We start from the raw sequence: 18726 nt of genomic DNA, 5'->3' as shown, positions 1-18726 counted from the left end.
ATATATGACCATGTGCTTCCAATTCTAGGATCTTATGGTCTTAGTGTTTATTTTCAAATGGAGCAAATCCAACACTTAAAGCATTTAATTTTTTTTTTTATTTTTTAAGTTTGTTTATATATTTTGAGAGAGAGCGAGTGAGCAAGTGGGGAACAGGTAAAGAGAGAAGGAGAGAGAGAGAATCCCAAGCAGGCTCCACATTGCCAGCACAGAGCCCAACACGGGGCTTGAACCCACAAACCATGAGATCATGACCCAGGTGCCCCCTTAAATTATGTTAAAAGTTATTAGAAATGTATTGGAATTTCTAAAAACTATTTTGAGGGCAATGTTAACACTCTTAAAAAGGTACTATATTTTAGGCTAAACTTCTAATACCGCTATGGAAAGATACCTCCAACCAAAATAATTCCATACCTCCAAAAATTTCTGGAACAAAATTTCAGAGTGGTTCTGCCCTTTTAACTCCTGAAGATTCTGCCCAGAAAGCAGGTACCTGATTTTCTGTTGATTTACATAGAAAAAAACTTATATTTTAGGAAAAATACTTAGAACTAAACAAAAAATTGTTTTGAATATCTGTTAAAAGTACAAATACTATCTTTTCTTTAATTTACTCATTAGCAAAAAACAGAGGATATTGTTTTAATTTTGCTTTAACATTTGAGATTAGCTTGTGTTCATCTTTAAAGAAGCACGAAAACTCAGGTGATGACTTATAACAGGGATTGGTAGACCTTTTCTGTAAAGAACCAGATAGTAAATTTCTTTTTTTTTTTTTTTTTTTTTTTTTTGCTTTTTGGCCCCTATAGTTTCTGTTGCAACTATTCAACTTGGCAGTTGTAGCCCCAGATGAACCACAGACAAGATGTAAACCAACGGGCATGGCTGTGTTTCCATAAAACTTTATAAAACCAGGTGGTAGACTGGATTTGACTTGAGGGGCCAGTTTGCCAACCTTTGTTCCGCTAGGTGTATCTTAACCTCCACTGTATTTTATTAAAAACTATTCACATCTCTTGTAAGGCTAGGGATTTTGGTTTGTTCTGCTTGATCAATTCTGCAGCTTAGCACGTTGCCAAGCACATGATAGCAGTCCGTAAGGACGTGACTGACAACCTCTTAGCTTGGCCGCCACCAGGACGAAAGGAGTAAGGAGAAGAGAAAAAGAAAAATATACTGTTAGAGAGTAAGAGGAAATAAGGAAGTGGAACTATGAGAGGAGGAAGAAAGGTCACAAACTTGAGGTAGTAGGAGCCTTGCCTGTATATTTGGGGCCAGGTGGTGGGCAGCTATGAAAGGGGCTGATTTAGTTGAGGCTCTTGATTTTATCTACAGATCTACAAACCTAATAACCATACATGCCCTGAAAGGTGCAAGTTTTTTTTGTTTGTTTTCATTTAGTACCATTTTTTGGATGGTCATATTTAATATAGAGACTGACGTTTATTACCTGAAGTTGCTTCTAAGCTTGTTTATTCCCTTGAAACTGTTCTAACACTCAGAACTTCAAAGTCCCCACCCACTGAGCGATCTGTCTTCCTTGGAGCACTCAGAAGTTGAAGAAAATGTATCTAAGGTACTATTTAATTGTTATTCAACTGGTTTTCCAGAACTAATATTATACTTGCATAATGTACTTATTCCTTCTTAAGGGATGATGTAGCACCATTTGTTTCTTATTTTAATAGACATTTATGGCCTTTTTCTTTTCTTTTCTTTTCTTTTTTTTTTTTTTTTTTTTTTGAGACGGTGGACCAAGAATCGTTGACGAAAAGTACTGGGTTCAAACATAAGCTGCAAAACTTGGAAGACAGAGGTGAGAGAGCACTAAAATCTTTGCAGAATAAAGCAAAATTAATTTGCTTTTGACAGGCTGGGCTGTTATTCTAATTGCAGCAGAGAAAAATCACTCTACAGAGTGTTGGAGAGAGCACTGTGATCTGCTTACCTGCTCAAAAAGTGCATGAAGGTCAAGGAGACACGGGGGCGGGAGGTGGTTTGTTCAGGACCAAGAAGTTTCAAGAAGCATATAGCTTGGGGCCAGCTACCTCTTCTCCAGCCTCAAAGGAGGCCTCAGTGGGGGCACTTTGCTAAGGATCTGGTCCAGGGGTTCTTTCCACTCTCCAGTAAGTTGGTCACTTACAATTTATGATAAGGTTTTCAGGCAGGCCTATTCACAGTGCTGTGAATTAGGATAGCACCTAGCCACTCTTGATGATGTTCCTGAATAGTTTGTTTTCTCCTTACATTTTAAATGAGGTATCCGGAAGATTCAAATGGCTATATATTGTACGTAGCGTATATTATGTGCGGTATGTCAACGCAACAAACATCTGTGAATCAACATCCAGGTTAAGAAAAAGAACATTGCTGTCTCACGGTCTTGGTAGGTGCCACCCCAAATCCATCCCTGCCCTTTCCCCCTTCATGGGAGCCCATTAGCCTTAATTTTGTGTTGGATTCCACTGCTTTTCTTTTTTTTTTCATTTCTACATCGTGATACATATCCTACCCTCAGAAGAGAATGTAAAATATGTGCACAGTTTAAAGAATGGTTCTAAAGCGAACGTGTGTGTAACCCCAACCCAGAGCGAGAACTAGAATATTGTCGCTGACCTAGCATCTTCCACACCTTCCACACTGGATCATGTGCTGTTACTTCCCTCCATCCCTTGAAGAGATCATGACAGTCCTGACTTTCGTGAAAAGGTTTCTGTTGCTTTTCTTTATTATTCTTTCTTGGTATGCATCCCTAAATAATATGTAATGTAGTTTTATCTCACGTAAAATACAAACAAGTGTAAATTTCATGTGGCCTGCTTCTGGTCAATATCATTTGTAAAATCTATTCATGCTGATGGGTGTGGGTGAAAGCGTATTCGTTTTAATCACAGCATAACGTTTGGTTATATGAATAGAGCATATTTCATCTGTCCTAGGGCGGTGGCACATTTGGATTGTTTGCAGTTTGGGTTGTTTCTAAATAATGCCACCGTGCAGAATTGCACACGTTTCTCCTGGTACCTATGTGTAAAATGTTCTCTAGGTATATTTTTGGGAATAGAATTGGTAGACCACAGAGTTTATATATCTTTAACTATTGAAGATGTGCCAAACCGGTTTTCCAAGCTGGTTGTATCAATTTGCTTTCTCGTCAGCTGTGTACAAGAGTTGTGTTGCTTCATGTTACCCAACCCTTGGGATTTTAAAATTTCTGTGTGTGTTTATGTATGTACACATGTTGAAGTTTTCATTTGAATATCCCCGAATAAGATTAAGCATCATCTTGTACGTTAGCCATCTGAATTTCCTCTTTTGTGTAGTGTCTAAAATGTCTTGCCCACTTGTCTAAAGGATGGTCTTTTTATATCTCTTCCTAGGAACTCTTTGTATGTTGAGGACTTGGTTATAGGTCTTGTAAATGTCTTCTTCCACTATGTGGTTTGCACCTTCTCTTTTTGTGATGCTCTCACTGTAGGTTTTTATGGCTGGTTTTTCGGATAAAGTTTTTAATTTTGATGAATTCTAATTTATTAATCTTTTCTCTATGGTTAGCACTTTTTAGTCTTGAGAAATTCTTCCCTACCAAAAAGTCAAAGATAGTCTCATACATGATTTCCTACATTCTATATTTTTAATGGTGTACATTTCTTATCATTATAGGTGAGTGCCACACATTGTAACATACATTATCACTTTGAAGTATTTTCTATTTTTAAAATTTTTTTCTTTGACCCAAAGATTACCTGGAAATGTATTTCTTTTCTTTTTTTTTAAAGTTTATTTATTTTGAGACAGAGAGAGAAAGAATGTACGTGAGCAGGGGAGGGGCAAAGAGAGAGGGAGAGAGAAAATCCTAAGCAGTCTCCATGTTGTCAGTGCAGAGTCTGACTCAGGCTCTAATCACAAACTGTGGGGTCATGACCTGAATTGAAATCAGGAGTCAGATGTTTTAACTTATTGAGCCACCTAGGTGCTCTGGATGTGTATTTCCTGATTCAAATGGTAGGGGATTTTCTTTTAGCTATGATTCTGTTACTCTTTTCTGGTTTGTTTGCATTGTGGCTAGAGGACACATTGTGGCTAGAGTCTGTATAACTTAATCCTTTGAAATCTTGAGATATACTTTTTGACACAGTATATGTCAACCTTTTTAAAAAGCTAACTTGTTAAGAGAGTATATTTCACAGTTACTGTAATGTCTATACAAATGTACATCCATTAAGTCACTTTTCTTAACTATGTTCTTCAAATTTTATATTCTTACTAATTTTTTTCAGTCTAATTGTTCTATCAGTTGTTGAGAGTAGTACGCCAAAACCTCTTATTATGTTTGTGGACTCACCAATTTCTCTTTCTGGTTCTGTTCAATTTTGCTTTGTATAAAATATATTTAGGTTCTTATGAATATAAAATGGTGTATCCACATAATACTGAAATTTTTATTACAAAGTGACTGCCTTTATCTTCAGTAATGTTTTTGTCTTGAAGTTTCTTTCTTTTGTTAAGCATTGGCATGGTATAAGTTTTTTATCCTTTTATGCGTAACATATATATACTCATGTTACAGATATCCTTTGTAAGCAGCCTATAATTGGACTCCCCCAGCCCTCATATAATAGTATGCATTTTTACTGGAGTATTTAGTCCATTTACATTTAATGTAATACTCCTGTATTTGGGTTGTATCTACCAATTTATTTTGTACTTTCTGTGTGACCCAAACATTTTGTTTGTTTCTCATATTATTTTGCTTGAGTGTTTCTCATTTTGCTTAAGCATTTTATGTATTTTATTCTTAATTCTATTTCTTCTTCTAATCATTTATATACTCTATTTCTTTTCATTTACTGGTTGACTTAGAAATCATAACATGCATAACTTTTTAAAGTCTAATCAATAACATTATTTTCCTCCTAGATTATGTATAGGAACTTAAGACTCTTGAATCCCATTAGCCTGCCCCAACCACAACATGTGGTAGTGTCCTTTATTTTAATTTTAAACCTTAAGACATTGTTTTATGTAGTAATGTCCATTTTTATACACCTATATATTTACCATTTTGCTTACATTTTTCCTGTGTCTTACACTTCCACATTTTGGGGGACCTCTTTCTGCCTAAAATATATCTTTTGTGAAGGTCTGCTTGTAGGAATGAATGTCTCAATTTTTGCTTGTATGAAAATGACTCTTATTCTTGAATAAATTTTCACTGGGTAGAATACACATTGATTTGATACACTTATATATTGGAAAATGATTACATCAGAGCATTTACCATTTTCTTTTTTGTGGTGAGAACAATTAAGACCTACTCTCTTAGCAACTTTCAAGTATATAACACTAAAATCTGACCTGAAATCGCCATGCTGTATATTGCTAACTAAAATCACCATGCTGTACATTAGATCCCCGGAATTTCTTAATCTTATCACTGGAAGTTTGTACCCTTTGACCAATATCTCCCCATTTCCCTCACCTTGTAAAATGTTTAATACTCAACTTTTGTTTATATATGTTCTTATAAAATAGTAAAGCAAATGCATGTAATTTTATGTAAATAGTATTGTTATATCTCATTTCTTATTTTACTCAGCAGTTTTTAAGATCTATGTTCATTGCTCTAGTACTCCTGTTATGTATCTACTACACTTTGCCTATCCTCTCTCCGTAATGGATACCAATGACTTTTAATTCCATGTCATCACCAAAAGTAATGGACACCTTATGTGTATCTTCTTATGCACCCTAATGAGATTAATTGCTCTCCTGAATGGTATGATTATAAATTCCCACAAGAAGTGCAAAGTGTTTCTAAATTTCTGTACCCCCACTAATAGTTGGCATTACGCAGCTTTCCAAGTTTTGTCAGTCTAATAGGGCAACCTGGTATTTCATTGTTTTACATTTCCATTTCTCTGATAACTAAGCTAGATATCTCTTTATATGCTTGTGTGTCTTTGGGGTTTCTTCTTCTGTAAATTCCTTTTGATATCTCTTGCACTCTTTTTCATTGAGGTTTCTGTCTTGTCTTTTTTTAAAGTAGCTGCTTGAATATTCTAGATGTCAATCTCTTTTGCTTTATCTTTTTGTATCTGTTTGTAGTATTGCAAACATCTTCCAATCTATTGTCTGCCTACTAAAATTGTGTTAAGTTTCTTTACAGGGCAGGATTGCTCAACTTTAATGTAACCCAATTATTTGGGTTTGTTTGCTTTTTTTCTCCCCTTTGGTAATGCTTATCTGTTTCCCTAGATAACCAAGATACTCTTTTAATTTTCTTTTAATTTTAGACTTCTGTCTTACACACTGAAATCTCTTATCCAGGTGGATTTCTTAGTTTCATATGGCTTTAGTAATGATCCAGATGTTAAAATCATTTAGTGATTTTAAGTCTTTTGTGTCACCTCTAAATAATTTTTATTGTTCCCCTGGTGTTAAAATGCTTTCTGTCAAATATTAAGTTCCCATATAAATGTAGGTCAATCTCTGGGAGCTCTTTAGCGTTTCATAGGTCTGTCTGGATTATCACACTAATACTATCTTTTTTTTATTACTCTAATTTCATAGCACATCTTGCTATCTAATAGGGAGAGTTGATCCTCTTGACTCTTCTTTAAGGTTGACATAGTTGTTCGAGGAACTTTTATGCTTCTATAAATTTTATTTTCCAGCTTTATTGAGATTTAGTTGACAAATAATGAATAAGGTATACAATATGATATATGTATATGTTGCAAAAGGATTACCACAATAAGGTCAATACATAGGTTACTTCAAATAGTTTTTTTGTGTGTGAGAATTTTTTTAAGATCTACTCTTTTAGCTACTTTCAAATATTCAATGCAGTATTGCTAACTGTAGTCATCATGCTATACATTACATTCCCCAAACGTATTCATCTTATAACCTCATTTGACCATGAAGTATATGCCATTTGACCAACTTCATCCATTTCCTCCCTACCCCCACTATTGGAAACAAACAATTCATCTTTTGAGCAGTTCGGTTTTTTAGATTATACATGCATCATCATATAGCGATAGAGATCATACAATACTTTCTCTATCTGGCTTACTTAGCATAGTGCCTTCAGGTCCAACCATATTGTCACAAATGCCAGGATTTCCATCTTTTAATCACTGAATGATACCCCATAGTGTATATATGCCACATATTCCTTGTCCATTCATCTGCTGATGGACACTTTCATTATTTCCATGTCTTGGCTATTGTTAATAATGCTGCAGTGAACATGAGAGTGAAAATATCTCTTAAAGATAGTGATTTGTACCTTGTTGTGATACCTCCAGTTTTGTTCTTCTTTCTCATGATTGCTTTGGCTTTGCAGTCTTGCATGGTTCCATATCAACTTTAGGATTATTTGTTCTGAGATGTGTGAACAATGCTGTTGCTGTGTGGATAGGGATTACACTGAATCTATAGATTGCTTTGGGTAGTATGGACATTTTAACAAATATTAATTCTTCCAGTCCATGAACATGGCATATCTTGGCATTTATGTTGTCTTTAATTTCTTCCATCGATGTCTTACAGTTCTCAGTGTACAGGTCTTTCACCTCCTTGGTTACATTTGTTTTACTAGGTAAGTTCTTTGTGGTATAATTATAGGTGGGATTGCCTTATTAATTTCTCTTCTACTTTATGAGTGTATAATAAATGCAGAAGATTTGTATATATTCCGTCTCTGGAAACTGCTAAATCTAGTCATTCTGAGCATATTTGGTAGAGGTTTTGTTGGGTTTTCTATATACCTAGTATCTTTGATGCCATCTGTGAGTAGAGTTTTATTCCTTACCAGTATGGATGCTTTTTTTTATTTTATTTTTTTAATTTTTTTTTCAACGTTTGTTTATTTTTGGGACAGAGAGAGACAGAGCATGAACGGGGGAGGGGCAGAGAGAAAGGGAGACACAGAATCGGAAACAGGCTCCAGGCTCTGAGCCATCAGCCCAGAGCCTGACGCGGGGCTCAAACTCACAGACCGCGAGATCGTGACCTGGCTGAAGTCGGACGCTTAAGCGACTGTGCCACCCAGGCGCCCCTGGATGCTTTTATTTCTTTTCCTTGTCAGTTGTGACTGCTAGGGCTTCCAGTGCAGGGTTGAATGAAAGTGGTAGGAGTAGACATCCATGTCTCATTCCTGATCTTAGAGAAAAAGTGTTCACTTTTCACCATTGAGTGTGATGTTAACAGTGGGTTTTTCATGACCGGCCTTTGTGATGTGAGGTATGTTCCTCCAAACTAACCTTGTTGAGACTTTTTAACATGAATGGATGTTGTATTTTGTCAAATGCTTTTTCTGCACCTGTTGAGATGACCATATGGTTTTGATCCTTCCTCTTGTGAATGTTACGTATCCTGTTGGTGTGCAGATATTGAACTGTTGCATCCCTGGAATAAATCGTGCTTGATCATGACGATCATTTTAATGAGTTGGTAAATGCAGTTTGGTAATACGATGTTAAGGAGTTTTGCATCTATGTTCATCAAGTACACTGGCCTATAATTTTCTTGTGGCCTCTTTTTCTGGTTTTGATATTATAGTAGCACTGGCCTCATAAAATGAATTTGGAAATGTGCTCTCCTCTTCTGTTTTGGGGGAAGTGTTTGAGAGGAGGATTTATATTCTTTCCTTTTCCAAATGTTTGTTTATTTTGAGAGAGAGGGAGAGACCGCAAGCAAGAGAGGAGCAGAGAGAGAGAGAGAGGCAGAGAGAGAATCCCAGGGAGGCTTCCTGCTCAGCTTGGAGTCCAATATGGAGCTCAGTCTCACAATAGTGAGATCATGACCTGAGCTGAAATCAAGAGTCCGGTGCTTAACCTATTGAGCCACCCAGGCACCTCAAGGATTAATATTCTTTGATAGAGTTTACCAGTAAAGTCATGTAGTCATAAAGTTTAGCTTGCTGGGAAGTTTTGGGCTACTTGTTTGATCTCCTTACTTGTAATCAATCTTTTCAGATTTTCTCTCTTCCTTACTCAATTTTGCTCAATTTTATATTTCTGGGCATTACCCATCTCCTGGTTTGCCCAATTTGTTTTCATAGAACCTTTTATAGTATTCCTTTATAATTTGTTTTAATCTCTGTGGTGTCAGTAGGGTTTTTTTTTCATATTTTTCAAGTTTTTTGATGTGTCTTGCTCACGGTTTATCAATTTGTTTGTCTTTTCAAGGAACCAATTCTAGGTTTCAATGAGCTTTTAAATTTTGCTTGTACTTCATTTATATTTGCTCTAATCTTCCTTTTCTGTTTACTTCGGTCTTTATTTTTTCTAGTTTCTTTAGGTATAATCTTTCATTCTTTGAGATTTTTGTTGTTTTTTTAGGTAGATCTATGCCACTATAAACTTCCCCTTTAGAACTGCTTTTGCTGCAATGCAAAAATTTTAGATTCTTGTGTTTTCATTTTTATTTGTCACCAAGCATTATTTGAATTTTTCTTTGATTTCTATATGGAGCCATTCGTTGTTTAATAGCATGTTATTAGCTTCTATGTGTTTGTTTTTTCTATTTTTCCTTATTTGATGTAATTGATTTCTAGTTTTATACCATTATAGTTGGAAATGACATTTGATATGATTTTCATTTTATTTTTTAATCAAAAGTGTTTAATAGAACTTTTTTATTTTAAATTCCTGTATAGTTAACATACAGTGTTATGTTAGTTTCACATGTACAATATAGTGATTCAACACTTCCATACATTACCCAATGCTCATCATGACAAGTGCACGCCTTAATCACCATCACCCATTTCACGCATCCCCCTACCCACCTCCACTCTGGTCACCGTGTTTGTTCTCTATAGTTAAGAGTAGATTTCTTTTTTTTTTTTTTTTAATTTTTTTCAACGTTTATTTTTGGGACAGAGAGAGACAGAGCATGAACGGGGGAGGGGCAGAGAGAGAGGGAGACACAGAATCGGAAACTGGCTCCAGGCTCTGAGCCATCAGCCCAGAGCCTGACGCGGGGCTCGAACTCCCGGACCGTGAGATCGTGACCTGGCTGAAGTCGGACGCTTAACCGACTGCGCCACCCAGGCGCCCCAAGAGTAGATTTCTTCATTTGGCCTTCTCTCTCTCTTTTTTTTTTTTTTTTTTTTTGCATGTACCTCTTTCGAATTAGTGTTTCTGTATTTTTTCACAAATACCCAGTAGTGTGGTTACTGGATTGTAGGGTAGCTCTATTTTTAACTATTATTTTATTTTAGAGAGTGTGTGCAATCAGGGGAGAGGGTCAGAAGGAAAGAGAGATAGAATCCCAAGCAGGTTTCATGCTCAGTGCAGAGCCTGATGTGGGGCTCAATCCCACGACCCTGGGATCATGACATGAGCCGAAATCAAGAGTCGGGCACTCAACTGACTTAACCACCCAGGCCTCCCTCTTATTTATGTGTATATGTATGTATGTTTGTATGTACGTATGTATGTATTTATAACTTTTGGGGGAACCTCCATACTGTTTTCCATAGTGGCGGCACCAATTTATGTTCCCACCAACAGTGCAAGAGGGTTCCTTTTTCTCCACATCTTCGCCAACACTTGTTTCTTGTGTTAATTGATTGTAGCGATTGTGACAGGTGTTAGGTGATACCTCATTGTAGTTTCGGTTTGCATTTCTCTGATGAGTGATGTTGAGAATCTTTCATGTGTGTGTTGACCATCTGTATTTCTTCAGAGAAATATCTGTTCATTTCTTTGGCCTATTTAAAAAAAATTTTTTTTTTAGTCTTCTACACATAGGGTTTTTATTGCTACCGTAACGAGTTACCGCAAACTTAAAACAACTCAGATCAAATACATGCTTGGAACCATACAGATCTTTTATCTTACAGTTCTGTAGATCAGGAGGGTGGGGGGGCTGCCTTGGGTTCTCTGCTCTGGGTTTCCCAAGGCCGAACAAGGTGCCAGAGGATGAGGTTCTGGAGGAAAATCCACTTGAAAGCTCATTCAGGTTGTTGGCTGAATTCAGTTCCGCATAGCTGGAGGATTTGGTCTTCTGTTTCCTTGCTGGCTGAGTGCCGGGAGTCCTGCTCAGCTCATTTCTTCTGCCCATTTTTAATTGGATTATTTGTTTTGGGGGGTGTTGAGTTTTATAACTTCTTTATATATTGTATTTTTTATTTTTTAATTTAAATTCAAATTAGCTAACATATAGTGTGATAATGATTTCAGGAGTAGAATTTAGCGACTCATCACTTACATATAACACCCGGTGTTCATCCCCACAAGTGTCCTCCTTAATACCCATCACCCATTTAACCCATCCCCCGACCCCTCCAGCAAGCCTCAGTTTGTTCTACTTAAGAGTCTGTTATGGTTTGTCTCCCTCTGTTTTTATCTTATCTTTGCTTCCCTTCCCCTATGTTCATCTGCTGTGTTTCTTAAATTCCACATATAATATACACACACCTCGTACCTTCCTTATCCATTTGTCTATTGATGGACACTTAGGTTGCTTTCATTTCTTGGCTGTTGTAAATAATGCTGCAATAAACATAGGGGTACATAGATCTCTTCCAGTTTATTTTCTTTGGGTAAATGCCCCTCAGTAATGGAATTATTGGATCCTATGGTATTTCTATTTTTAATGTTTTGAGGAACCTCCATACTGGTTCCACAGTGGCTGTACCAGTTTACATTCTCACCAACAGTGCATGAGGATTCCTTTTTGTCCACCTCCTCGTTGACACTTGTTTCTTGTTTCCCTGATTTTAGCCAATCTAACAGTTGTGGTGATAGTTCATTGTGGTTTTGATTTGCATGTCCCTGATGATGACTGATGTTGAGCATCTTTTCATGTGTCTGTTGGCCATCTGGATGTCTTCTTTGGAAAAATGTGTATTCAGATCCTCTGCCCATTTTTTAAATCGGTCTATTTACATTTAGCCATTGATAGGTAAGGAATTCCTAATGTCATCTTATTGTTCTCTGGCTGCTTTGTAGTTCCTTTGTTAATCTCTTCCTCTCTTTTGTGAATTGGTGATGCTTGTATATTCCCTTTTGTGTAGGTTTTGCTTTGTCATTGCTAGGAGGCTTACATATAAGGTCTTAGATATCTAATAGTCTATTTCAAGCTGGTAACAACTTAAGTTTTATTCCATACAAATTCCCCCAAATTTTATGTTTTTGTCGTCACAATTTATCTCTGTTCCTGTTGGGCACACATTACATTATGGGTATAGTTATTTCCGATATTTTCATTCTTTGTACTAGAGTTAAGTGATTAACATACCACCATATTACAGTATTCTGATATTGACTATATACATACTTGAAAGTGTGACATATTTTCACATGTTCTCATGTTACTAATTAGTATCCTTTCATTTTTGTCTTGATGAAGTACTTTCAGCATTTCTTGTAGGGCAGATCTTGTGGTGATAAGCTCCCTTAGCTTTTAATTGTCTGGGAGCGTCTTTATCTCTCTTTCCATTTTCTGAAGGACAACTTTTCTAGGTCAAGTATTCATGGTTGGCCTTTTTTTTCTTTCAGCACTTTATACATAGCATTCCATTTTTCTTGGCCTGCAAATTATTTGATGAGAAATCTGATAGATAATATAAAATGATTATACCTGTAATACCCAAACTGCTCAATATAAACAGAGGTAAACATTATGGATGTTCTCCTTTTTTTTTAAGTTTATTTATTTTGAGAGAGAGTGCATGTGAGCAGGGGAGGGGCAGAGAGAGACGGACCGAGAGAATCCCAAGCAGGCTGTCTGTTGTGAGCACAAAGCCTCCTAATGGTGGGGCTCAATCCCATGACCCTGGGAGCATGGCCTGAGCTGAAATCAACAGCTGGATGCTTACCGAACTAAGCTACCCAGGTGCCCCAGTTTGTTCTCTATAGTTAAGAGTCTGTTTCTTAGTTTGTCTTTCTTTTTTTTTTCTTTACTCCTTTGTTTCTTAAATTCCACATATGAGTGAAATCATATGAAATTTGTCTTTCTCTGCCTGATTTATTTTGCTTAGCCTTGTATTCTCTAACTCCATCCATGTCATTGCAAAAGGCGAGACTTCATTCTTTTTTATGGCTGATCTTTTTTATGGCTAATATTCCATTGTGTGTGTGTGTGTGTGTGTGTGTGTGTGTATACACCATCTCTTCATTAGCCACTCATCAATTGATGGGCACTTGGGTTGATTCCATAATTTGGCTATAAACATAAGGGTGCATGTATCCCTTTGAATTAGTGTTTTTGTATTTTGGTGGTAAATACCCAATAGTGCTATCACGGGATCATCAGGTAGTTCTGTTTTTAACTTTTTGAAGAACTCCCGTACTGTTGTCCACAGGGGCTGCACCAGTTTGCCTTCCCACCCACAGTGCAAGAGGGTTCCTTTTTCTCTACATCCTCAGGCGTTGTAAGTAGAGGGCCACCCCGGCAGGATAGTTGAAACCGAAGTGGGTGCAGACTGGGGTGTCCTGGGTGCCTCCACGCAGAAGGTACTCTGTTGGGGCAGCCGGAGCCGAAGCAGGCAAGGGCCCGGAGGTTTCGGGACTCTCCGTGAGGGGGAGAAGTTGAGGGAGGTGCCCCGGCAAGTTGTCTGGAGGTGAAGTGGTTCAGGCCTGGAGTGTTCCAGGGCGTTTTGCGTCTTGGTGAGACCGCCAGAGCTGTAGTGCCTGCTGATCAGGGGTGTCTGCTGTGTGCTCCACTGGCACCCCCTTGATGGGAGGGCTGGGGCTGCGGCTGGTGTGGAGGTAGGTCAGCTCTGGCAGCCCAACCCCGCTTCCATCTGTGCTATCAAGGTAAAAGGGGAACGTAAACCATGGCGCTCACCAGCCCCTCTGATCCAGAGTGAGTGGATCAGCAACCCCCGCGCCCCCTCTGTTTGGCAGGTTCCTAGGGCTAGATCTTTTATATTCTAGCTGCCCTTTTAAACCACAGCTTTTATTCTGTGCCCCGGAGCAGACAAATCTGTTCCCCTTCCCTTAGTACTTTCCCTCCCCACTGCAGAGGGGAGTGCCTTCATTACTGTGTCTCCCTCTCTCTTGCTGTGCAAAAGCTGTTTAGTCAGCCCACCATTCTTTAGAAGGAATTGCTCTGGAAATGTGTGTGTGTGTCCATGAAGGAGGGAGTTCTGGGTCTCCCTCTGTTGCCATCTTAGGAACTCCTAAGGTATCTTACATCTTTTTTTGTAGGAACTTAGATATTTTTGGCATTCGCTTATTTACGCATTCAATGAACATCTCCTGAGTGTCTGCTACAGACCAGGCACTTTGCTAAGTGTTATTCTGATGGGAAAAAAAAAAAAGACAACATGCCCCCTTTCAGTGGAGCTTACCTTCCAGTGTGTGTGTGTGTGTGTTGGGAGGAGGGGCGGGGAGGGCAGATAATATACAAGAAAAGTAAAACACGCACTGTGTTACGTTGTGATAGAGGCTAGGAAAAACATGGAAAGAGATTTCAAAGCTGGGGGGGTTGTACTGAAACTTTACGTCGGTCGCCCAGAGGAAAGCTCAGGGCAGATCCGTGAGGGAAAGGATTCAAGTCCGAGGAGCAGCAAGAACCAAAGACCTTGAGATGAGAACATGGGTGGGGTGTCTGAGCCCCCCCCCCCCACCCCGCCAGGGAGACCACGTATAGAAGCAGAGCACGGAAAGAGAAACTCGTGTCTTTGCTTCTCCCCTACAGCACCATATCGTACAGCTTGTTACACACAGTATTTATTGAGTAATGAATTTGGATTTTTCCACTTCAGAGGGGAAAAACAGCAGTGAGGAGAAGGGGCAAAGCCACATGACTTCACAGCTAAGCGGGGCTAAGTGCACGGTGGGGAAGAAAGCACTTGGGGTGGGAAGAATAGAATAGAGTGGGTTTCGAGATGGAGTGGTTGACCAAGCAGTTGGAAACACAAGTTTGCTGCTTCGTGGAGCTCAGGGAGGAGAGAGATTTGGGAGGCAATACCGTTGGAGGCAAGAGACTGATGAGGTCCTCCGGGGAGGATGGCCTTGGACCAGGGTCATGGTGTGGGAATGTAGAAAGAGGGATGGGTTCATTCTGTATGCAGGACCTCGATGATGGAGGAGACGTGGATGGTAAGGAAACACAGGAGTTGAGCCTGATTCGAGGGTTCTGTTGACAGGGGTGGTGCCACTGCTAAGACTGGGAGGGCTCAGACGGAGCAAGGACATGTGTGGGATGAAAGCGGACATCAGATAGAAAATACCGAGTAATTGCCAAATTGAAAAGAGGATCTATATTTACATCTCAGAAGCTGAAGGTCTCAGAGTCACGGCAGCTAGTGAGCAGCCAAGATGGCCTCCTCTAGGAGGCGACACTCAGCGCGGCAGTAAAGCTCCAGCGTCGCCAGCAGGTGGCGCGCTCCGCGGGGCCATCTGATGAGCTTCTGAAGGCCTATCTGCTCAGATTACCTTGCTACCTCCCGTTTAGCCTGAGCCCTGGCAGCGTTTCTGATGCTAACCACTGCTGCTTTTCATTTGGATCAGCCTGTCCCTTGCTAAGCGGGCCGTTCCTAAATGTTACAGGGCTTGTCGAAGGGGTGCCTGTTCCCATGTGTCCTCTTTCTGGCATCAGTACGCGTCATGCTTTGATGCTGGTGCTGTCATGGGTAAGTAATGAGTCACAGGGAACAAGTGTCGCTGGCTGCTCACCAAGGTTGGGTATTAACTGGTAAGAAGAGGAAGAGATAAAATTTGGGACAGAAGGAACGGGTGTGCCATCATTAATGTGCTGTGCTTGCTTTTAGACCTATCAGGAGGCAGTTTTGCTAAGTCCAAACAATCAAAACTGGAAGAAGGCGATGCTCTGGAATCCCCCTCCTCGGTGACGGAAGAAACGGGCTTAGCAGGTGACATTATGTGCCCGGCCAGCCATTCAAGCAAGAATGGGACAGATTTGTGAGCACCGAATGCTCCTGCGCGCACTCCAAGGGGGTTACGGTTTGAAGATCACAGTGGCTTTTGCCTTTCAAAGACAAGCATTTTGTCCTTTCAAAGCATTTTGAAGCATTTTGTCCTTTCAAAGACAAGTAAATTGTTGCACAAATTAGAGATCAAAGCAAGTACTTCTAGCATGTGCTAGTCCTTCTAGCAGGTTGATGTCTGCCTCTTTACTCTTCTTGATGGCAATTTTCAGGGCCTAAAACTCCTAAAATTATAGGTCTCTGCTTTAGTTGGTAGCTATTAGCTCGGTTTTTGTGTTAGAGATATCCACTCTACCCCAGTGAAGGATGGCCTTCTGCGTAAGTGAGGCCACCATATTTCAAAACGAAAGCCTCCAAGAGAGCAGACTGGGAAGCCCAGAGATACTAGAGTTTGGTGGTTAAGTGCCTCTGGTCTTCCCAATTGGCTCTCTTGGAGCCTTTTGTTTTGGGTTCCAATCCTGGCACTGTTGGCGTGAGCTTGCACAAGTTACTGGACCCCTCTGTTCAATATGGGGAACAACGGAGCCCATTTGACATGGCTTTTGTGAGGCTGAAATGAGCTACAACCTGCCAGTCCCTTAATAGTGCCGGAGTCCTCGCAAGCCCTCCTAAAACTTGGGGCGCCCAGAAGCCATCATGCCAGTGTTGCCCCATAGAAATGTCCCACCCATCACATCCTCTTTAAAACCTCTTACAACACCTCTCTCTGCCTGCTGCTTAGGCAGAGTTGCTCTGATTTAAAATTCTGGCAGAGTTTGGAGGAGGTGAACACTTGAGTGAGGTTCGGTGGGAAGCGGCATGAAGTGCTCACGACGAGGACTCTCAGATCAAGCTGGCCTTATCGGCCAGAGTCAGCCAGGCCCCCGTGGGACTTCTGTGGCTTGTATCTGTGCTTCTTAGCTGCCTGTCCACCTCTGAGCAGCTGATAGACTGAGCACATCTACCTCGAGCACTGTGTTCGTTTTACCCGATGTTCTCTCTTTATTGTTCAGAAGGCATTTCCACTCCGTCCCCAGCAGTTGCGCCGGAGAACTCAGACGGTTCTGCTATTATCGCAACCCTCGAAACCTTCACTAGAGACCTGAGAAGAAAAATTGAGGTAATTTTCCACTAAAAATGAAAAGCTAGCTTGTTACGAGTTTAACAAGTTCCTGTTATCCATCAGTACCGTTGATATCCTTCATGTGTGAGGGTTCTCTGCACTCTTTTGGGGAGGTACGTTTGCCTTAGCCATGGTCACTGATTTCAGTGCCTTTGTGAATTATGGCTTGTATTTATGAGACTGCTATTACCTGTGCATTTGCTACGGTGGGACCAGATGCACCTCTATGGAAATCAGACTCATGGTTTGGTTTCATTGGTAGTGTTCTCAGACAACTGAACTACCAGAAGCAATGATTCAGTTATAATGATAGACGGGAGGAGAGGGGAGCGGGGGACCATCTGGATGAGAGAGGCGTCTGGGATAAGGGCGGAGGTGGGCTTTGGGTAGATAGTCAGCTGAGTGGTGGCATATCTTTGAGCGATGCGCACGTAGGCCATCCCGTAATCTTGTCTGCAGGATGAACTCTGGAAGAATTTCAGTTCCCTCCTTTGATGTCCTATTGTTCCTAAATCCCTAAAGAGTTATTTCTTTGCACATTTGGGAAGAATCTCTTACCCTGACATACATTCATTTAACTAACATGGGAAGCCCCCACAGTCTTATATTTTCTTCGATACCAATGTAAGCTCACTTATAATGGCAATTTGTTCATAATATTCAATATACGTTGTGACAGGGAGACTATAGGTTTTCCTATTTTAGCTTATTGTTCTTTATTGGCACTGAACCTGAGGTAATGCATAGACCGCGTGTAGCATGGTGTCTCATCACAATCGTTTAGCAGTAACGTTTGCTATGCAACGTCTTTTCCACGCAACACCTGAACTGAATTTATGTAGTTATGGTTAACTCAAATGTGATCATTTTGCTGTTGTTGTTATGGTTTAGCTTAGGTACAAAGGGAGTCCGCTTGATTCAAAAAATGCAAAGCAAGCACCAGATTGCTTAATCCAACTTTTAAACCAGATACACCAATGCAGGTAAGTGTTGGGCTTCAGAACAAGTTTGTGAAAGTGGGATCGCTCACAAGCTTTTGTGTCATGACCACTGTGCTGGGGTCACGAGGAGCCGAAGCTTGAGTGGATGTGTGAGGTTTGCTCCCTCACCTAACCTTCCTAGGTTTCTCCTTCCTCCTTCATAACATGATGGGTTAAAGCCTTCTTGAAGCCTCTTCATGGTCTCCCATTGTATGATCCTAAAACACTCTTTTCAAAAAATTTATAATCTGGTTGTGAAGACAGAGGAAGCACGGGCATCTATGTAAAAATGCTGGATAAGTGCTATGTGTTAAATACATGCAGTGGAATATTATTCAGCCCTAAGGGATGAAATTCTGACACGTGCTACAATATGGATGAACCTCGAGGACATTATGCTCAGTGAAATAAGCTGGATCCAAAAGCACCAGTCTTACACAATTTCACTTGTAGGAGGTACCTAAAAGAGGCAAATTCATAGAGAAGGAAAGCAGAGTAGAGATTACCAGAGGCGGAGGGAGTGGGGAACGAATTGTTGTTTAATCAGAACGGAGTTTCTGTTGGGATGAGGGAAAAGTTCTAGAGACGGATGGTGGTGACAGTTGCACAACGTTGTGAATGCACTTACTGCCACTGCATTAGAAATGGTTAAAACGGTAAATTTTATGTTACATATATGGCCACAATAAAAAGTGCTGTGCACTCGTGCATACACACACGCG

General features: G+C 40.0%; 1 protein-coding gene across 1 annotated transcript in view; it reads left to right on the top strand.

The window, feature by feature from the left end:
- The window catches only part of SYCP2L (synaptonemal complex protein 2 like), a 115214-nt gene that overhangs the window by 81161 nt on the left and 15327 nt on the right, over positions 1-18726 (top strand). The window contains exons 23-28 of the mRNA XM_047859581.1: positions 363-492; positions 1506-1579; positions 1750-1819; positions 15746-15847; positions 16915-17021; positions 17916-18007. Coding sequence (XP_047715537.1) covers positions 363-492; positions 1506-1579; positions 1750-1819; positions 15746-15847; positions 16915-17021; positions 17916-18007 — 575 coding nt within the window. The remainder of the gene's footprint in view (positions 1-362; positions 493-1505; positions 1580-1749; positions 1820-15745; positions 15848-16914; positions 17022-17915; positions 18008-18726) is intronic.

Source organism: Prionailurus viverrinus, chromosome B2 (assembly GCF_022837055.1).
Source record: "Prionailurus viverrinus isolate Anna chromosome B2, UM_Priviv_1.0, whole genome shotgun sequence".
Taxonomy (NCBI): Eukaryota; Metazoa; Chordata; class Mammalia; order Carnivora; family Felidae; genus Prionailurus; species Prionailurus viverrinus.
This window is presented reverse-complemented; position numbering and strand designations above follow the sequence as displayed.